General features: G+C 41.2%; 1 protein-coding gene across 2 annotated transcripts; it reads right to left on the bottom strand.

The window, feature by feature from the left end:
• Window positions 1-1,869: 1,869 nt before the first annotated feature.
• grna (granulin a) lies at window positions 1,870-22,362 on the bottom strand. Of its 2 annotated transcripts, XM_066642854.1 has the most exons (23): window positions 22,280-22,362; window positions 21,514-21,607; window positions 20,483-20,623; window positions 18,601-18,741; window positions 17,411-17,539; window positions 16,478-16,562; window positions 15,947-16,053; window positions 15,025-15,175; window positions 14,284-14,496; window positions 13,997-14,094; window positions 13,095-13,248; window positions 12,899-12,996; window positions 12,206-12,359; window positions 11,689-11,786; window positions 11,027-11,180; window positions 10,831-10,928; window positions 9,773-9,926; window positions 9,483-9,580; window positions 8,819-9,076; window positions 7,338-7,613; window positions 6,098-6,328; window positions 5,509-5,736; window positions 1,870-3,945 (listed from the first exon to the last, which is right to left on the bottom strand). In XM_066642854.1, the coding sequence occupies exons 1-23, from the start codon at window positions 22,348-22,350 to the stop codon at window positions 3,802-3,804; spliced, it is 3,375 nt and encodes a 1,124-aa protein (XP_066498951.1). In that variant the 5' UTR covers window positions 22,351-22,362; the 3' UTR covers window positions 1,870-3,801. The 2 variants fall into 2 exon arrangements, with proteins under 2 accessions (XP_066498951.1, XP_066498952.1); XM_066642855.1 differs by lacking the exon at window positions 14,284-14,496.
• Between the last annotated feature and the right edge of the window lie 503 nt (window positions 22,363-22,865).

The following is a 22,865-nucleotide window of genomic DNA, read 5'->3' as shown; positions in this document are numbered from 1 at the left end:
TTTTACAATACAGTATATGGTTTTACATACACTGCCATTGATCATAGTCTGAACTGTTATAAATCAATAAGCTCTTAAAGAAAAATTCTAGCCATTAAAAAGTTATATTACGTTATTTAAGGTTATACCCCAATCAGGAGTACGATTAAAATAAACACTTTGATTCTACACTCATTTGTCCTAAATAGACCAAAAACATCCAGCCGACAGTGTCCTGTGTCCACCGATGAAGGACTAGTAATTGACTAAATAAAAATATAACAACAGATGAGTGTCTAACAGTGGAGACACTATTTTATAACCTCCAGCAGCACTGCTGTGTCTGATCCACTAGTACTAGCACAACACACACTAACACACCACCACCACGTCAGTGTCACTGCAGCTCTGTGGGGGTCCTGACCATTGAATAACAGGGTAAAAGGAGGCCAACAAAGTATGGAGAGCAACCAATGGACTACTGTGTGTATGTTTTCAGTGATTTGTAAGATCTTTTTAGGTTTTATCTTAAAAATATATTTAAAATATTTGAATAAAAGGCATTTGTCTTCGAGAACTATTAATGGCTAACATTACCATATCATGATGACAGTTAATCATTAACATTTCCAGAGCAGGTTTGACTAGAAAACTGGAAACAAGGTAGATGAAAAGGCAGTGTCTGGCACCTCTTATTTACTTTTTTTTATTTATTTTCCACGTCACGCCCCGGGAGAGGTGAACCTTTGTATTCAGAAGATAGAAACAGAGGCAGGAGGGAAATTCCATTCTTTGTCCATGTTCATTCTTGAACAAACAAGGAAAGGATTGTGTAACAGCATTTCTTTTCTTTACATTCAAGTGGAGCATGAAAAGAAAGCTAGCTAACCCACCTCCTACCACCACCACCACCATTTTTTGTAGGTTGCTTCCCAGTTACCATAGCAACCCTCCCCCATCATTCAGTGTAAAACTAGCCAATCCTGGCATTTGATAAGTAACAGAATTCAACAGTTAGTGTTCTCCTCCAAGTCAGTCGAGCTAATGCTGAATTAGTCATAGATTGAAAAGTTGTGCTGTGTCCAAAACTGTGCCTTATTCACTATAAAAGTGCACTATTTTGGGGTTCAACCATTTTGTAATGGTGTCTGAAAACATAGTGCACTCAAAAAATCCCACAATGCACTGCAATAAGTACTGTACAATCAATGTACCCTAGTACAGAGACCTTCAAATCCGAACCTTGGATACACGTTCCTGGTCGGGATTTTAAAATGGCAGGCCTAAATAATGCTATACCTGGCCTGACACTGGTGAATTTGCTGTGTATCGTGTAATTCCAGCTGGATATATCAAAATCCCTGTCTGGGACTTGGATCCAAGGTATGGATTTATAGAGCTCTGTCCTAGTGAATAGAGGACACCCATAATACACTTTGATGTTTGGTAAAATCCCTCATGAGGTCGTGTCTGCAATCATTTACTGTGGTCCTGAATTCTGTTCAACATTTCCATGTTTCACTCTGAGAACAAATGTACAGGGGCTCCCAAAAGTAAGGAGAGAGAAAAGTAAGGAAACACACATATAAAAAAAATGGTGATCGAATTTTAAGCACAGGATGTAAGGGAATGGGTGTTTCTTTGTGTAGGAGAGTCATGTTTGTGCACATCGCAAGTGGTCACTCAGGACACATTCAAGAGTCCAGGTGTTCACAGCTGTGTGTAAGAGGCATGTTAATTCCAGGTGTGAACAAGGTCTCAGAGGCTTCATTGTAGCATTGGACCAAGGGGAGCTGGGTATGAAAAAAGCCTCATAATAAAAAAGAAAAACTTATAAAGTTTGCTTAAAAGTTTTGATCAAAGTTAGCACTGAAGTGTGAGTTCTTCAAGTGGTGTTGTATTTTTTTTTATTCAGCATCAGAAGGCACTGGACAACAAAGTTTCTCTCATCACAGTTCTGATCAATACAGTAATCCAACCACTGGGGACACAGGCAAAGCTGTGTTAATGATAAGACAAGTATACACATATCAGACGTGGCCACTTTGCCTGATTCCAGTTAAGAATAAAGAATAACCCATAAGAAAATAATGACACATAAGAATGACACATAAGTGTTTCGTTATCTCTGGAAATGTCCCTGTAGAAATGGTATGAGCTGGAAAAACAATATCAGCCAATACAAAGCAACCAGTAGATGGCATCCATGATAAAATACAGTCTTAACACTGAGTCCTACAGTGAGAAATGCAAACTGCACATTCAGATGTTTGTATGCATCCCTTATAATGAGTGAAATCAGCACTTTTAAGTTTCACTGTGTTTCACTGTGGATTATAGTTTGCATTGAAAGGCATGATACATGATGGCACACTTAGGAACCAGTGGCGCTAGATGTAGGCTAGAAGAATATAAATCCCTGCAGCATTGGAGAATGGATTCTCAGGAGTGATGGAGCTCTATCCATTATTTTTTGGATGAGTTGGACTGGTGTTTGTGATCCAGAACTAATTACTAATCAACCTAAGCACCTAACCTCGCTTATGCCCAAAGGCTTCCCAGAAGTGTACAGGCAGTCACTGCAGGAAAGAGGAATACACTCCTGATTAATGCCCTTCATGTCAGAAGAAATACTGGATGAGCCGATGTCCAGGATAAACTGGTCATACAGTATGTGTTGACATTATGAGCTAATAAGAATGGCACAGGAGGGCTCAATAATCAGTAAAGAAAAACTCAAAGAATGTAGCTGAATCAGGTATATAGGAATATGACATTGATTAATAGTGCAAACAAATGTTTAGGTAAATCCTCAAGCCTCTGATTAAACTCCTATATCCTTCATAAAAATTTTTAAAACCTGTAATCTAATGTGATCATCGGATTGGACACAATGTGATTAGTTTAACATGATGTTGTTTGTGGTTAATACTGTCCTTCAAAAGTTCTGGAGTTACCTCAAAATGTTGTTAATATAAATGTATTCTTTTCCCCCCTGGTTTGTGATGTCACTCAAACCTTTCAGGCATTTAACCCCCTCTAGACCAGAAGAGTCTTTAATTTATTTATTTAATTAACAAGCTCTAATTTATGCAGATGTTTTGGTGGTAAACTGATGGAAAGATGGATGTCAGAGGATTATAGGCAGAGTTTAAAGGGGAGTGGTAAGTGCTCTGCTCCCCCTACTGAACAAACTCTGTTCCTGGTGGTGAGTGGAGAGAATAAACACGCTGATTGATTGGAGACGAGAGCAATGTGATGGAGGAAATAAAAATGTAAACTGTGTTATTGCAGTAGATTAAAGGCTGTTGCTGCAGCTGCTGTGTTTAGGGTGGAGTTTGTGGGCGGAGTCAGTCGTATAAAATAAAAGCACAGCGTAACAGAAGAATAATTAAATAATTAAATCCACTTTTGGACTGGAGCACTATTTGCACAGATTATTAGTGTGATTGTTAGTGTCTGCTTATGTTCTTCTTTTTATGCTGGTTAAAGATAATCATGATGATGACGATAATGATAGATTTTCTGCTCAGATTCACACACACTTGAACCAGACGGAAGATGGAACAAACGGAAATCAAAGTGGTGAGTGAAATGCTTTGATGAATGAGGGCCAGTGTCTGCTTTAAAAAAGTAAATGATCCAGTGATTATTGGGCACAATCAACTCTCTGTGAAGGTGAACACGAAGCTGAGAGTCAAATAAATATAGCTGCTAATTAACAACATTAACAAGGAAAACCAAACATTACCCAGAACCTTTAAGGGACAGTGTATATATGTGTGTATCTGTGTGTGTCAGGAGGAGATCCTGAAGCTGTGTTTATACGAGGAGAGCTCGTTTCTTTCTGGAGAAGAACACCTGCCAGTGGTCCCAGTTGAAGGCTGTGGCTTGAGTACACATCCCGTTGTTTTCACAAACGTAACCAGCCGGACAACAGTGTTTCATATCACTGCAGCACACCGCCTGGAGTCAGGAGCACAAAAAGGGAAGGGGAATGGGTCAGAAATATTTTAAATAGTAAAAGTGTGAAGAATAGTAATAATTCCTGACAGCAGCCATAACACCTTAACCCCAGAACATGTAAATCCACTAAAGTTAACCTTGGGGCTGGCCAGAACTTGGATGGGAGGGGGATCTCCTCCTAGTAAAGCTTGAATGGCTGCTGGAGTTGGTGTTGTTGGGGCTAACAGGGGGAGATTTGCCTGTGGTCTGTGAGGATCCTAATGCCTGGGAGCAGTGACAGTGACACTGTACTGAATAAACAGCGCCATCCTTCAGATGAGACGTAAGGTAGAAGTCCTGGATTTCTGAGGACACTAAAGACCCCTGAGTATTTCTTGGAACAGAGACGGGGTGTGTCCCCAATGTCCTACCCTCCTCCAAAATGACAAAGTGCAGTTTCTGCAGCGCCGAGCCCAGAGTAGCAATGACAGAGGCTATATTCACCTTATTAAAGGTCAGTAGAGCATCCCAATGATTTTGAATTGTAATTTTAGGGTAATACAAGCTAGCGTTGCTTTAATTGGTGTTAATGTGATCACTTTAATTATTTCTAAATTTGAATTCATAGAGAATTTAACTGTGAGGGCTGGGTATTCTATAATAGCATTGATAATGCCTCAGCCAATCAAATTTTACTACCAGTACTTTTATAATTCCCAGTGCAAACAGAGATATCATGATGGGATATGATCCACATTTGACTTTCATTTGAATTTCATTCATTACAGGGGGCAGAACTATGTTCATTGCTCTCAGTCTTTCCTCATCATTTCCATTCCTGCGTAAAAGGCAATATATGAATTACAGAAGTGTCCTGAGTAGCCACAGATCAGTGCAAATACAAAGATAAAAGGCAAGGTCTGCAGAGTGGTGTGCATGAATAACTGGACACTGTGTGTGAATGAGAGTGAGAGAGAACTGGCTATGGCTATATTACTACATTGATCTGTTCGCACGGTATATACCGTACATACTGTACATGAGTCAAAAGTCGAAGGACACCCTTTAAGTTCAGAAACGAACGAGAAATTGACATATCTGAATACCCAAGCAAGTAATGGGTAAGGGGCCTATCTTTTAGGCTGTGTCCGGAACATGGCCGCCATCTTGAAAGCTGCCATATTGTATCAAGGGCAAGTTTTTTCCAATAGAAATGTGGTCATGTAGCTTATCAAAGAAGACCACAACTGTCTCCGAAATCGATTGCTGCAATCCAATTTTCAATTTCTCCTGTGCTTCAAAAGTTATCAGATGTGACCACCACATATTTACATGTGATCACTAGATACGATGCATGTGACAAATAATTAGGCAAACACCAGATATTATATAGATCACCATATTCTATAAGGTGAGCACTGGATACTATTAGATGACCACCACATAGTGTAATGTTATAATTAGATACTTTGTAAGCACCAGATACTATCAGGAGAACACCAGATACCAGTGCTCACATGATAATACCTGAAAGATACAGTGTAAAGCATGTAAACCACTCAGGTGTTTGCTGGGAGGTGTTACCTGTGGAGAGGGGCAGCAGCTCCAGGAAGTCTGAGAGGTTCTACAGCAGGTCTCAGATTCACTGCAGGTATATCCTCCTCCACACTGTTTATCAGTCTGCAGATGTCTGATGCTTGTGAGAGGGACAGTCTCCACCTGCAGGAGGATGCTCTTCACACACGAACCAGTGTCCTCGTCACACATGAAGCCCTTAGGGCAGCAGTGCTCTCTGTCTGAGCAGCAGGTCGCCTGAAGGAGTGGGGGGAGCACAAAAGAGAAAAGGACTGAGGAGGGGACACATTTACATCTGTCTTTTTGCTGCTTTCTGCAGCTTCTGGTATCTACTGGTGTTTAAGAACTCTAACAGCACTGCTGTGTCTGATCCATTTCCACCAGTTGAACACAGTGTGGATTATTGGTGGTTCTCTATATAAACATATGATTAACTTAATAAATAAATGATTTACTTAAGAAACCTTGAACAACCAACGTTTTTAGGAGTGTAACATCTGTGGATTCTTGTTTCAGTGGAGGAGCTCAAAGATAACTGGAGTTTTATGTATATATATGATCCTAAAAAAAGAGAAGAAAACAGTGCACACACACAAACCTCTGGAAGAGGGCAGCAGCCCCATTTTCCTGAGCCCAGTCTACAGCAGGTGGCGCCAATGGGGCAGTTTGTCTGAGAGTCGCACCGGATAGAGCTGAGGTCAGAGCTGCTCTCTGCTGCTATTTTAGTGTACCATGGAATGACCACCTGTCCTTTAACGCAAGACGTCTGAGACCTGTCGCACTTATACTGATCTGGACAGCAGTGCTCTCCATCCTGACAACACACGGCCTGAGAGAGGGAACACATGATTCAATAAAAGGAAAAAGGCACACCCTAAATCATCTTCATTCTTGAATATTTAATCAAATATTTCAGTTTTTTAATTGCAGCTGCTCAAATCCCTATATAATGGAATAGTAACTGCGTATAACCTCCGCCTAATGCTATTCTATCTGTCATTAAAGGAACACTAGATCGTATTTTTAGCCTAAAATCGCAGCTTCATTGTGATGCTTCATGAAGCTATAATAGGCCATTCTCTGTATGTGTCAGTCTGGGAATAGGGAACTTTATCAGATTGAACCAGAATAAGTCACAAATCCCACAAGGGCTGGGCAATATCCATTCATTCATTGTCTGTATGCGCTTATCCAGTTCAGGGCCGTGCTGGGTCCGGAGCCTACCTGGAATCACTGGGCACAAGGCGGGAACACACCCCGGAGGGGGCAGGCAGGGCAATATGACAATATTTATCATTTTAGTTATAAATGAATGTATAATATGCTTCTCTGTGTATACTGTGTATATCCTCAGTAATTCAAGAACACTGACATTACACAGAGAAAATTTGTCCTAAAGAATACAGAGCAGCGCTGGATGTGAAATGCTGAATAATCAATTTATTTCTTTTTTTAGTGGCATTTTACTAAATTTGGCACGCACTACTGTTTTTATGTCAAATCTGACACATCAGTGTTTTTGGTATTTATATTTTTATAATATTGTCCACCTTCTAGTTCTAACTGAGATCATTAAAGGAGCAGTCAGTCATTTTTACCACAAGCATCAAACACTGTTTACGAAAGAGATTATTTATTTGAAATGAATTCAGATAAGATGAAAAAATCAATGGCTGTGTCATCACTGAATGATCCAGCTAATGTGCCATAGTGTGTGTGTGTGTGTGTGTGTGTGTGTGTTTGTGTACCACAAGGGGTGGCAATGTTTCAACACGTTTCATAATGGACTGATTGCTCCTTTAAGGCTGGTAGTGAAGGCGTGTGACAGCTGAACTCACGTTGGTCAGAGGGCAGCAGCCCCATTTGTTTGTTTTGCCAATGAAGCAACAAGTGGAGTGATCAGGGCAGGAAGTGTGTTCATCACATTGAACACCGCTGCTGCTGTTATCCTCCTTTGGCTTCTCCTCTTTGACCTTCTTCTGCTGCCCGTGCGTCCTGGCTGAGATGATCATAGCCATGGGAACAGAGCTGCTGCCGCTATCACAGGAGAGTGTTCTGAAGTTACACTTAGTGTCGTGTGGACAACAGTGTAAATGGTCCTGGCAGCAAACACCCTGCAGGTAGAGGGTACAGATTAACCATTATTATTATACACTTATTTAGACTTAACACAAATCTCTGTTTATCTGCTCTGAAACATGGAGGCAGACTCAGATATATTTCTGGGCAGGAGTTCAGAGCAGCTTGGGAATATGTGTAAAGCACACCCCATTGGAAATGTGAATACAAGGGCAGAAAGGAGGTGGAGACGGGGCAGAGGTGGGAGTGAGTTTCTCCTTTGCGGATGTGATGCGAGTTTGCAGTGTATGTATAAGGCTGAGCAGAGTGCGGCGTCGTACTCCAATTATGTATTTTCCGGCTGGAGCTGTGCATAACTGATGCAGGCAGTGATTAGACTCATCGACATGCTTTCGCGTCTCCGACCACGTCTGAATGTGATGATCCAGACAGGATTATAATGTGTCCACGACATGCATTGTAACTAGGGCTGGGCGATATTGCAAAAATCTATATCACGATATATTTCTAAAATTCGTTATATATGATATCATTTCCGATATCGATACAAACAACATTAAAGCCACAGAAAAACTGCCAAAAACAAACAAGAATCATGGCATTACCATTAAATAACAACCTCTTGGCTTTGTCAATATTAATATTTTTTAACTAACTTTAAAATGAAGGTAGTGAACTGAGCAGTGCCCTGTAATGACCAACAGTCAGTGACAGATGCTGTAAATAGTGTATATTGAAATATTGAAAATGTGTATAAAAATCATGTCATTGTTACTGAAACATTTTATACTGTGATAAATACTAGTATTGAATTATTGTCCAGCCCTAATTGTAACCCATTCACACCTGTACTTTGTGGAGGTCACAAACCCATGATTGACAAACCCATGACACAAGCTAATGCCAGTGTGAATATGGCCTCTGATACATCCAGTTCCCTAGGAGCTGTGTATTTTCTGACTCTGTATGGCAGACTTTTGTTACCTATTAAAATTGAGGTTTGGAGTAGAGTTATATTTGATTTAGACTCTCTCTGATTAATTCACATTCAAACTACAGTAAGAGTAATATGAAGTTATAAGAGTCAAAGTTAATGTAAATGAACGTGCTGATAAGTGTGGAGAGTAACAAGCATGTCATTGTTACAAAAGTGTAGCTGCCATAAAATTCAAAATTCAATGAGTACGTCTTAATTTGCTTAACCCCCTACGATCAGGAGTTAACGGACTGGACACAGTACCTGAGAGAAAGGACAGCAGCCCCAGTTCCCATCCAAATCTTTACAACATGAGTTGGAAGCTGGGCAGGAATGAGACGAGTCACAGCTGATGTTCGCTGCATTGAGTCCTTTACCCTCATGTTTCTGTCCAGTGATTGGTCGGCTGGGCTTCTTCTCCAGCCAGGGCACAGAACCTGAGGGTGTGTCACATGTCCCTGCAGGGAGGTTACAGACTGTTCCTTGAGGACAGCAGTGCATGAAGTCTTCACAGCACACCGCCTGGAAATGATAGTAAAAAATTTCAGAAAAAATTTTCAAAAAAAAAAAAAAAACCCTATTCTATCAAAAAACACCCTGAATATTTGGAAAATTTATATTTGTTTTTTGACAAACAGCTGTCAAAGGGCAACTGGCCTTTTTAGATCTTGTAAAAATGCACTGCTACAAATCAACAAATGCAAAACTGCAATTTGTTTGATGCCAGTGATGATGCAGTGCAGTTTAAAAGGCTTTGCATATTTTATCACTCTTTCGTTAATATTAGTGGCTTCAATTTCTAGCTCCGTGACAGAAAAAGTCTTAAAAGTGGGTGGAAACAGTGGAACTGGCAACACTGGGATGAAGATGGGCAAATCTAGAGAAATATATGGGGTGCCCTTTTAATCTCCAGTGCTTTTGTATTTACCTGCTCCATTGGGCAACACGCCCAGCCTCCTTTCCCATCCTTACAGCACGTCTGTCCATCTTTACAGGCCACAGTGTCATCACAGGGAACATCGGACACTAACCAAGAGGAAATCACAGTAATAATCACAGATTAAACCCTCTACACCTTTAAAACTCAGATCAACAGATGCACTGTTCGACATGACGCCTCTGAACACATTTTGAGCTTAATTCATCTGAATGAACTGAGAAATCCTGCTTTGTGGAACATGTCTCTGAGAACACACAGTGTGTTTGTTTAAGCTGTACCTTTAGTCTGTGGAGGTTTCTGTCCTCTGATTGGTCGGCTGGGCCTCTTCTCCAGCCAGGGCACAGAACCTGAGGGTGTGTCACATGTCCCTGCAGGGAGGTTGCAGACTGTCCCATGAGGACAGCAGTGCATGAAGTCTTCACAGCACACCGCCTGGAAATGACCATAAGCAAAATAACAGTACGAACTGGAGAAACACATAATAATAAATAAAATAATAAGCATTTTTCAGTCCAGTAAAACCTCAAAGTTCTTTACAGAGAGCTGATGAAGTTTATCCATTCATTCATTATCCTGTATATAATCCTGTATCATTATCCAATGATACCTGGAATCATTGGGCGCAAGGCAGGAATACACCCTGGACAGGGCGCCAGTCCTTCACAGGGCAACACAGACACACACACATTCACTCACACCTATGGACACTTTTGAGTCGCCAATTCACCTTCCAACGTGTGTTTTTAGACTGTGGGAGGAAACTGGAGCACCCGGAGGAAACCCACGCGGACACGGGGAGAACACACCAAACTCCTCACAGACAGTCACCCGGAGCAGGAAACGAACCCACAACCTCCAGGCCCCTGGAGCTGTGTGACTGCGACATCTACCTGCTGTGCCACCGTGCTGCCCTGATGAAGTTTAATGGGTCTTAAAAATCCTCAGATGAACTGGAGCGTTATGATTAACACTCATGAACTTTACAGCACATGCCATGATCCAGACACTCACTTCAGATTGGCTGAGAATGCATTAATGGCACTGGAATGAATGGTACAAACTGTTCTCTTTGTTCATTAATCACTAACTACACGAGAGGATCATAAAAGCCCAAAGTATTGGGCCGTGGGGCAGTAGAACTGCGTTTAAAGCCTTTACTGCAGCAAAGACGTACAAACTCCCTTTCACTAAACTTAATTTCAGGATGCCCAGTGTCAAGTGTGGATTAGAGGGCTATAAAACACTAAACTACGTAAAAACTACCAAACAGTTTAATGTCTGAAATGTGGAGTGCCTTTTTAATGTCCACTGCTCTCTGCTAAGACAGAGTGTTTACCTGCTCCATTGGACAACACGCCCAGCCTCCTTTCCCATCCTTACAGCACGTCTGTCCATCTTTACAGGCCACAGTGTCATCACAGGGAACATCAGACACTAAAGACACACAGCAAGAGGAAGTGACAGAGTGGTGAAGCCTTATCTTCCTGTTTACTCTCAGTTCTGCAGCTGATAATGAGTGCTTTATGCTGTACCTTTAGTCTGTGGAGGTTTCTGTCCTCTGATTGGTCGGCTGGGCCTCTTCTCCAGCCAGGGCACAGAACCTGAGGGTGTGTCACATGTCCCTGCAGGGAGGTTACAGACTGTCCCATGAGGACAGCAGTGCATGAAGTCTTCACAGCACACCGCCTGGAAATGACCATAAGCAAAATAACAGTACGAACTGGAGAAATACATCATAATAATAAATAAAATAATAAGCACTTTTCAGTCCAGTAAAACCTCAAAGTTCTTTACAGAGAGCTGATGAAGTTTAATGAGTCTTAAAAATCCTCAGATGAACTGGAGCGTTATTATTAACACTCATGAACTTTACAGCACATGCCATGATCCAGACACTCACTTCAGACTGGCTGAGAATGCATTAATGGCACTGGAATGAATGGTAAAACCTGTTCTCATTGTTCAATAATCACTAACTACTCTAAATGCCCATATAATCTCTATAAAACAACAATAAAATTAATTAGGATTCTCTGAAGTAGCTGCACATGAGCCTTAAGTCACCATGCCCAATTTAAAACGACGACCAGATAAGTACAGAGGTCAAAACTACTTAAAAACTGACCGAAGTGTTAAATCTTTAAAATGTGGAGTGTCTTTTTAATGTCCAGTGCTTGCTGCTAAAAGTGTTTACCTGCTCCATTGGGCAACACGCCCAGCCTCCTTTCCCATCCTTACAGCACGTCTGTCCATCTTTACAGGCCACAGTGTCATCACAGGGAACATCAGACACTAAACAAGATGAGATCACAGTAATAATCACAGGTTAAACCCTCTACACCTTTAAAACTCAGATCAACAGATGCACTGTTCGACATGACGCCTCTGAACACACCAGCTCCGACATTTCTTCTGATATCAACAACATTAACAGAGACATTGTCTTCCTTTGCTGCAGTAGCAGCTTCTTCTGTCCCGGGAAGGCTTTACACTAGATTTTGAAACATTGCTGTGATGGTTTGGTTGCATTCAGACACATACACACGAGTGAGGTCATGTGCTGATGTTGAATGTTTTACTCTTGATCACAAACATCACTCGCCTCTTTAACATAAGCTTAACTTAGAGCTTAATTCATCTGAATGAACTGAGAAATCCTGCTTTGTGGAACATGTCTCTGAGAACACACAGTGTGTTTGTTTAAGCTGTACCTTTAGTCTGTGGAGGTTTCTGTCCTCTGATTGGTCGGCTGGGCCTCTTCTCCAGCCAGGGCACAGAACCTGAGGGTGTGTCACATGTCCCTGCAGGGAGGTTGCAGACTGTCCCATGAGGACAGCAGTGCATGAAGTCTTCACAGCACACCGCCTGGAAATGACCATAAGCAAAATAACAGTACGAACTGGAGAAACACATAATAATAATAAATAAAATAATAAGCACTTTTCAGTCCAGTAAAACCTCAAAGTTCTTTACAGAGAGCTGATGAAATTTAATGAGTCTTAAAAATCCTCAGATGAACTGGAGTGTTATTATTAACACTCATGTACTTTACAGCACATGCCATGATCCAGACACTCACTTCAGATTGGCTGAGAATGCATTAATGGCACTGAAATGAATGGTACAAACTGTTCTCTTTGTTCATTAATCACTAACTACACGAGAGGATCATAAAAGCCCAAAGTATTGGGCCGTGGGGCAGTAGAACTGCGTTTAAAGCCTTTACTGCAGCAAAGACGTACAAACTCCCTTTCACTAAACTTAATTTCAGGATGCCCAGTGTCAAGTGTGGATTAGAGGGCTATAAAACACAAAACTACGTAAAAACTACCAAACAGTTTAATGTCTGAAATGTGGAGTGCCTTTTTAATGTCCACTGCTCTCTGCTAAGACAGAGTGTTTACCTGCTCCATTGGACAACACGCCCAGCCTCCTTTCCCATCCTTACAGCACGTCTGTCCATCTTTACAGGCCACAGTGTCATCACAGGGAACATCAGACACTAAAGACACACAGCAAGAGGAAGTGATAGAGTGGTGAAGCCTTATCTTCCTGTTTACTCTCAGTTCTGCAGCTGATAATGAGTGCTTTATGCTGTACCTTTAGTTTGTGGAGGTTTCTGTCCTCTGATTGGTCGGCTGGGCCTCTTCTCCAGCCAGGGCACAGAACCTGAGGGTGTGTCACATGTCCCTGCAGGGAGGTTACAGACTGTCCCATGAGGACAGCAGTGCATGAAGTCTTCACAGCACACCGCCTGGAAATGACAGTAAGATTTCAGCTTAAAGAAAAATCCTGTTTTGTCAAAAAACACCTTGTTTGATGCAAGTTTATGTAATGTTTTTTATTCCCAGTAATTTTGAAACATTTATATTCGCTAATTTATTAGAGACGGCATGGTGGTGCAGCAGGTGTCGCAGCCACACAGTTCCAGGGACCTGGAAGTTGGGGGTTTGAGTCCCGCTCGATGACTGTCTATGAGGAGTGTGGTGTGTTCTCCCGGTGTCCGTGTGGGTTTCCTCCGGTTTCCCCCACGCCACAAAGACACACGTTGGTAGGTGGATTGGTAACTAAAAAGTGTCCGTAGGTGTGAGTGTGTGAGTGAATGTGTGAGTGTGCATCACCCTGTGAAGGCCTGCCCCCCCCTCCAGGGTGTGTTCCTGTCTTGTGCCCAGTGATTCCGGGTAGGTTTCGGACCCAACGCCGCCCTGAACTCGATAAGCGCTTACAGACAATGAATGACTAAATTATTAGGACAAACTGCTGTCAAAGGGCAGCTGGCTACAAATCAACAGAAGCAAACTGCTGTTAGTCTGATGCCAGCGATGATGCAGTGCAGTAAAAAAGCTCTTTCATTAATAATAGTGGCTTCAATTTTTAGTCCTGTGACAGAAAATGTTTTAAAAGTGAGTGGAAACAGTGGAACTGGCAACACTGGGATGATGATGGGAAATCTTGAGAAAAATATTGTTTGCCCTTTTAATGTCCAGTACTTTTGTATTTACCTGCTCCATTGGGCAACACGCCCAGCCTCCTTTCCCATCCTTACAGCACGTCTGTCCATCTTTACAGGCCACAGTGTCATCACAGGGAACATCGGACACTAACCAAGACGAGATCACATAAACAACATAAAGTGTCCCACGACTTTTACTCTGGCTGTTACTTTCCTCAGTGTGTTAAATAGAGCAAATTAAGAGTAGTTGTTAATTAAAATATACAAGGTGTTAATATTATATAGAGGATGTTCACATTATTTAAAGGTATTATTTGTGATCAGATTTCTCCATACCCTTTGAAACATCAGTGCCGAGAGAAGTAGTATTAGTAGCAATAAAAGTAGTATTAGGAAGAGTAGTAGTGGTAGTAGTAGGAGCTGTAGTAGTAGTAGTAGTAGGAACAGTAGTAGTAGTAGTAGTAGTAGCAGCAGTGGTGGTAGTAGTAGTAGCAGTAGTTGTAGTGGTTTCAGGGTGTTTAGTTGTCGCCTTTTGAGTCACTACTATGGCTGCAGAAAAAAAAAATCAATGAAAGGAGAATACCACAAATTTTTCAAAGACACGTGAGTGATTAAATACATAAAGTAACTGCTACTGATTTGGTTTGGTGTCAACACTGTGCTCAGTGACGACAAATGGAACCAGACATCAGCCTCTAAAACGCTATTACATGAAAAATTGATGGATATACTGATGACAGTTTGTGATGTTTTTTAGACTTCTGTAGACTTCATCAGCCTCATTCCCTAGGAAATGCTAGTGGAGGTGGAGGTCACTGCTGTTTGTGGAGAGGAAATAACAAGCAGGAGACACAGAAACGCCTGGTTCCATTCACCACCACTGGACAGAAACCTGCATAACACCTAACAAATTTACATCTAAACAAATTCTCTCCATCACTTTGTTTGCAGCTCACACAATGAATTATGGAGATGTTTTCAAAAAGCAATAGAGAAAAGAATACCAGGGTTATAGTTAATAAAGTAGAAAGGCTTATAAATATTGTTAGTAATAGTGCATGTGTGATATCAGCATACCTTTGTGGTCCTCCCAGGCAGCTCTGAGGCGAGCGGGGAACTTGGACCACATCGGCAGCTCCTGTCTGGTGGAGGACACACACTTGGAGCTGTTAATGTGACAAACAGTGTCTTCTGGACAACAGTGGACGTTGTCAGCACAGCATACAGCCTGTAGAGGGAAACATACAGCATTTGACTCAGTATCTAATGTAACAATGATCAAACCTGAACAGTGATTGTCCCTTTATAGGAGAAGTAAATCATTATTTGAGTGAAATATCACATTAACGTGGAGTTCTGGGACCCATCAGATCACTCACTATAAAATAAACAAACCAGTCAGTTTTTTATAAATCTGTGTAGAAACATCATACTGATCATGCAATGAGTCTTTCTATCTTTGTCTTATATAAAATGGAGCCACTGTAGACTTGCCCCAACCCCTTGTCTGAGTCTGTCCAATCACAGCGCTGGACCCGTGTTTATGTGACAGCGTAAAGGTGAGGTTAAACGCAGCAAAACAGACACAACAAGCGCTGAGAAATAAGAGCACTGAGTAAAAATGGGGAAAACAAGAATGGAGAAGAAAGAGAACCGAGCAAAAGACCAAAGCTTCTTTAATGTACAGCTGAGTGTGAGCTGTGGTGGGACTCAGTGTCTGAGGCTGTACACAGGTGTTCAACAAGTTGTGCTACCTATTGATAACTATCCCACAGCAGATCTGCACATGCTCAGACCCACCATTCTGAATGTTTACATGTGTTTTTCATGGTTAAGCTGTTTTCTGTATATGATTACTCCAAGCTTGTTGTAATTAATCACTTAATCGCTAGGTTTCTTAACTTGTTCCAAATGGCCATAAACATTACTGATTCCAGTGGTAAAAATTACAGTGTCCCACTGCCCCATTTAAAACTAATCCCTTTCCCGTATTTCTTACTCTGGGCATCGGGCAACAGCCCCAGCTTCCGTCAGCAGTCTTACAACATGAGGTCTGTACTGGACACTCTGACATTCCATCAGCACATATCACTGCCTTCACAGGCTCTAGAGAGAGAGAGAGAGAGAGAGAGAGAGAGAGAGAGAGAGAGAGAGACAGAGAGAGAGAGAGAGAGAGAGGGAGAGAGAGAGAGAGAGAGAGAGAGAGACAGAGAGAGACAGAGATCCAGTTAACAATCTCATCAGTCAAAGTCGCTATTGTGGTGCTTTGGAAAGAGTTTCAGATTTTATCAGTGATCTAATGGTGGTCTGGTGATGTTCACTGTAAATTGTTAAGTGATGTCATTCATCCCTTCAACTCTAAGGGTCTGATAAAAGAGTCCACGTGCTAATGTTTAGACCTGCAGAGCTTCCATACTAGTTTCAGAAAAATTACTGAATAAAAAACTGCGTTTCAGGTCCTAAACAACTTCAGCCTTTAGTCATTGAATATCCTGTCTATGTGATCTGTGTGTGTTTGTGTTTCCTTCACCTCTCTTTCTGACACAGGAGGTGCTGTCAATGCTGCAGTCGTGATCACTGGGACAGCAGTGTTTTCCGTCTGAGCAGACGATGCCCTGAAACAACAGAAGAAATCAGCCACTCACCACATCCTTCTGTTACAGAGTGTTTGATCCTCCACAGCTGAGGTTCCTGACTCTTGTCTATGACATTTTATAGATTTTTAAAGCAACACTAGGTTAGATTTGGGATTTTTACTCCTGGGCTCCCCCTACAGAGTGTAATCTATGTTTACAGCATTGCCCTAAAATCAGTGGGAGAGTTCAGGGTGTGAGCGTGATCCCCTAACCCCCTCCAAAAGTTACATAGGGCAGTCTCTGCAGTGCTGAGCAAAGAGGTGCAAAGACAGAGGCTCTGTTCTCTGTACTACAGCTCAGTGGAGCATCACAGTGATTCTGAATCTGTAATGCTCAGGTAAAAATACTACCTAGTGTTGCTTTAATAGATAAAACACAACATGCTATACAGAGTACTGCACCAAAGTTTAGAAGGGGACATAATGAAAACATTTATTTCTCCTTGTTTCTCCCTCTGCACTTGACGTCAGAAGCGGACCAGAATCAGCTCGTTTTTTCCAATGATTTCAGACTTAGGCAGCGCACAGTAAACAGACTGGGTGGTTCTGTTTCAAAGTGCTTGGGATGGTGGACTCAAGATGGGGGTATCTGTGGTACCACTATGTCAATGCTATACATGGTGGTGTATACGTAGTATAAAAATCCTCTGTCTCTGTCACAGCTCCAGGGACCTAGAGGTTGTGGGTTGTGGGTTCAAGTTCCCACCTTGCGCCCAATGATTTTGGGTAAGCTCAGGACCCAACGCGACCCTGAACTGGATAAGCGCTTACAGACAATGAATGAATAAATGTTTCTGTTCAAGAGAGCAGACAGAGATAAAGACTCACCTGTGTGACTGGACAGCAGCTGTATTTATCAGTCAGCTTGAGGCAGGAGAACTCGGCTGGACAGGAGGAGTTATCCGGACAGATGATGTTATCCTTACTGGCCACGGTGGCACTGATCATCCTGAAGGACTGAGGGGAGCACAAGACGTCATTAACCCCTAAAATGACAGGCTTAATATTCACAGTCTTTGTTTGTGCTTTTTGTTTTTTAAGTCAAAGCTTTTTGTTCCTTGAACAGCCGATGCCTGCAACATATAATCATTATCATTATCCAGTGAGTGTGATACTGTGTGTGTGAATGTGTTGGTTTAACCCTTTCCACATCTCTCCTCATATTAGTTTAGTATTATTTGATGATATCATGCAATCCCTAGTTTTAGTCGTTAATAAATATTTTTCACTCACTCACAACACACGAAAGACTTGAATTTCTCTCTGGGATCATTAAAGTAAGTGTCTATCTGTCTGTCTGTACTCTTACCTGGCTGCCATTGTAAATAAATATATTTTGTTAATTACTTACCTTGTTAAATAAATAAAATCCCGTTCCTCATTCCAGTGAACTGTTTTTGTTTTACAGATATATTTGTGTGGCCATGGCTTTTACACACCACACACCGGTGTGGTGTGTGTTTGTGATGTTGGCTGAACCACGAATAATATCATTCACATTCACATCCTCTACTGAGTTTAATTTCTCTGTTTATTTGGGTATGATTTTTGTTCTGTGAGCTACATCTTGTGGCGTAGAACAAAAAAACATGTCTCAGCTACCGCGCTAAAACTCACACAATGGCTATTCTGCAGGAAATGTGGAATATGAAGTGAAAGCGGTCAAATGGGGAAGAAGAACATGTGACTGTGGATGTAAATTGTGTGTGTGTGTGTGTGTGTGTGTCTGTCTGTCTGTCTTTCTTTTAATGTTTCTCTGTCTGTAAGTTTATGTATTTCCCTGTCTGTGTGTTTTTACTTGTGTGTGTGTGTGTGTGCGCGCGCATTATATTTCTTTACATTTATATTATATTATATTATATTTCTGCCTGTGCTTTAATTTCACAATATTTGTGAGGGTTTACTTCTCTGTTGTAACTTTAGTAAGACTTGTCTTTAAGACTCTGCATGTCTGTGTGTGTGTGTGTGTGTGTGTGTGTGTGTGTGTGTGTCTGCTTCTGTTATTTCTCTGTACTTACTTTAGCGAGACTCAATGTCTGTGTGGCAGTCCTCCTCTCAGTCCATGGCACAGAGTGAGTGGAGTTTGAACAACTGGATTCTGCAGTTTGGCACAACATCCCCTCGGGACAACAATGCAAGTGGTCTTCACAACACTCTCCCTGCACACACACACACACACACACATATGAGCAATCCTGCAGGGGGTTCATTCCTCTACCCTGAGCAAAGTGAACTGAGGCTCACCTACAGCGGCTCACGAGCACTGATCAATGCTTTTCTACAGAGGTTTCATGAGCTGTGCATGAGCAGCGGAACAGAGTATAAATACAGGATAGCCCTTAGATATTCTAAACTCATTGTATTGTGTAACTAATGTATAACTACAGCCCAGAATATCTCCCTCTCAATTAGGAACCAGTTTATCTACCACAGACTGACTGACTGACTGTCATCAAGTGCAGAAGGCAATTACAAGCCAAGACAGGCCTATCACAAACTCTAGATGACTCACTTTCCCTACATTTTGAATAACAAAGTAAGAGACACCAGTTAAACACTGATATCAGAGAGAGGAGGAGAACCTTATCAGCTCTGGTATAGAGCAAGCTTGCATACGTGGACATGTCCAGTAAGGACAGGTCAGTATATAGTATCTGATCCCTAGCACAACTTATCTGACCACGGTTTACCCTGGCCTTTTGTCCATTTCACTACAGCTGAGTAGATGATGAATGTACAGTCATTTATCTGACTGCTGCTCCGTGGTAGTACTTAATGACTCCTCCAGAGCTACAGCAACAAACCCAATCTACATTTATAGCACTGTTAAATAACACTGTATATGTTAGTATTCCTCTATTACAGAGGTATTCAAAAAATAGCTAAGGGAGCTGACGGACCCCTGGATGAGGAGAAAGCCCCAACGAGCCGAGCCGGAGCATGTGATCTGGTCATATGAGGAGAAAAGAGAAGTTCTCCTCCTGTGCTGCTTCTATTTTACTTTATGTTGTAGCCAGTTCATATTACATAATAAAGGTACTGGACCTAGGTGATTATTTGAGCTGAATGTTTTTTACAGACACTGTAAGCAATTAACACACTGACCAGTTTTTTTTAAAACATGACAAATAAATGGTCATGGGGCTCTGGAGGAAGACGTTCGAAAACCTCTGCTCTGGTACGGCTGCTCACTGCTCACCCCGACCCCAAGTGCACAGCAATGAGGAGCGAGGAGTAGAAGTTTCTTCTCCGTTTTACTCAGTACTCTTATTTCTCAAAGCTAGTTGTGTCTGTTTTGCTGTTCTTAACCTCATTTTTGTACTCTCACATAAACACTGGTCCAGCGCTGTGATTGGGCAGACTCAGATGAGGGGGCGGGGCAACTTGACATCACAAGCGGGGCAGAATCAGAATGACTCCTTTTATCCCATGTTCTCTGACTTTGGCTGCACACAGAAAACTGACTTGGTCTTGGTTCACATTGTGTGGGTTGATGGGCTCCAGATCCCCACATTAATGAGCACATGATCTGTGAGTTTCTTATGTCCCCTTAAATCAAATCTAAAAAAAATGTTTATAGAGTTAATCCCACTCTGTATAATATTTATAGAAAGTTATGGAAATTAAGTGGAAGCTATAGAGCAGCTGAACATTAACTTAAGGTCACCCAGCTCAACGTCAAGCTAGATGAAGTGTTATAAACCCCCCAGGCATTGGGTAATTGAGCAGTAGACTGTGTTTCCAAATCTTGGATTCTTACAGATATTCTCTAAAATCGAATCCTCCCCACAGAACAGAGGCTATTCTTACAAAGCCTCAATTAATATCTGTCATGTTGGTTGATCATACGTCCACAAACTTTTGACTCTATAATGTGAAAGTAAAGTAGAGGTCTCTGACCTGATGGAAAGGGCAGCAGCTGTACTCTCCAGAAGTCTGGATCAGGCAACATGTCTCTCTGTCCCTACAAAGCTGTTCACTGGGACACTTTGAGCTGACCACCAGGCTCAACAAGGACAAACCTAGGGTTAGTTTCAGCATCTGAGCAGAGACAAAAGAAAGGGTTAATAAAACATTTACATTAAAGATACAGTACATGGACAAATGTTTGTGGACATCCAGTGTTCTGAACTGAAACAAAGGCTATAATAGAGTTTCCCCCTTCATCAAATCCCCTTACAAGAAATTTCACTGCAATCAAATCCACACCGCAATGTCTCAATATGCAGTGTGAAGCTTTCCCAGAGGTGTAGAGTAGAGACCTACAACTGCAGCAAAGAGGAACACATTCCCGATTAGTGCCCTTTATTTCAGAAGGAAGATTTGATGAGCAGGTTTCCACAAACTTTTGGCCGAACTGTAAGTCTTTATTTATACAGTTTATTTAAGTAATGTGAATATTCCAGTTTGGTTTGTGTCAAACCTCTTTGAGGAAGAGGTGGTAAAAATGAGGAACTAATCATGATTGTTCCTACATGTTACCAAAGTTCATTATGTCTTTATAGGAGTAAGCATTCAACACAAAGACAGTTTATTTAAAAATAGTGGTTTGTAACAGAGTAATTTGCTTTTAGTCCATAGTATTTAAATGGATAAAAAGTATCAGGATTCAGTTCAGTGTCTGGCAGTGTAGCATAAAACTCACCTTTTCTGGGGTATTTTCCAATTTGTCATAGCTCCCAAAATGTAAATACTTTAATATATCTTAATGTATTGCAACCTTAAACTAACTTTTCAAAACAGTGCTTCAGTAAAACTACACAAAAACTATACATACAAAGCAAAACCTTGTATCAGTTGCTTGGAAATACATCCAGTTCCATTAACTTGCACTGAAATGTATTATTATTATTATTATTATTATATCTTCTTTAACGTCATAACGTTGGAGATAAAAAAACTCAAAATATTCATGTTATCAGTATACTTACGTTTAAATGCATGAAAAAGAAGTGGATCTTCAAGAACACCTGGAGAACTTTGGGCAAAGTGATAAGCAATCTCTCCCACAGTCTCCTGGTCAACCTTAAACAGGAGATGCATGAAAAGTAAAGTAAGTAAATGGTTTAGTTTGGAGTGAAATGCTCCCTATAACTAAAGAAGTGGAAGTTAATAATGATGGTGAAGAGGAAATATGATGCGAGATTTGGGTTGCTGATATTGAGACATCTGGTTCCATTCACTACTGCACTTTCTCCAGCCTAACCCTCCATTTTAAACCCTCTCCATCTTTTATTGTGAGGAATTCCCCTTGAATTCCTTTATTACGGCAGGTGTTTCCTGCAGCAAGGGATTAAAGTGATGTATAAAAGTAAACTGTAGCGAGGTGATAAAGTTACAAACCATGAAATGACGGCGGAATTCAAGCAGAAAATTAATATATTACAGTGTAATTCACTGACATATATGAAAACCCTCGGAGAGTGCACGCCTTAAACCATTAGTTGTTATTCATTTTAACTGTGTAATATACAGTCTAGAAAAACTGTACTTCTCTATTATGAGGTTAACCAGAAAAAAATCAAGTGTGTGGCTCAGACTTGTCGCTGAATAAATAAAAATGAACTTGCCTAGCAACAAATTACGCGAAGGAAGGCTTACTATGAAATGGGTTACTTTTTAAAAGTCTTAAAATTCATAAAAGTTCACAACAACGATTAGTAAGAAGAATGGCATTGTAGAAATGTATATATTCACCTGTTCTCTCTCCTTCGCCGACGCTGTAGATTATAAAATAGAAGCCGTGCTGCTACAGCCGGTATCTTCATAAACCCCACCCCCTCCGCTCCCAGCGCTGATAACTGTCAGGAGGCGTGGCGTCGAATATACCCAGGAGTTTTTAAAAATTATGTCCTAGTATTTATTATGAGTACATTTCCACTTATTCTCAGAATTTTTCACAATGTAACGAAATTTAATAAAAAAGAAAAAAGGAACCATAAATAAACCTATTAAAAACAACTTCAAACTGAAAGGAATCATTTGCAACTGTAAAGAAAAATATTTCCTGAGTTAACATTGAAACGACCAAGTTCCTACACTCATTATTCACTTTCCACAATTACACATTGTGGTCTGTATTTTGCTCTGCATACTTTATTAGCCCATTTTCACCTTGTTCTTCAAAGGTCAGAGCAGGTCTTGTTCCACAGAGCAGGTCTCGTTCGGTTGCTGCGACAGATGAGCTACTGTCTCTGACATCTGCAAGGTGGACTAACGAGGGAGGAGTGTCTCACAGAGTGGACAGTGCGTGTTATGTGTAAATATTTTAGAATGTGCACTA

The sequence above is a fragment of the Hoplias malabaricus genome, chromosome 13 (assembly GCF_029633855.1).
Source record: "Hoplias malabaricus isolate fHopMal1 chromosome 13, fHopMal1.hap1, whole genome shotgun sequence".
Taxonomy (NCBI): Eukaryota; Metazoa; Chordata; class Actinopteri; order Characiformes; family Erythrinidae; genus Hoplias; species Hoplias malabaricus.
This window is presented reverse-complemented; position numbering and strand designations above follow the sequence as displayed.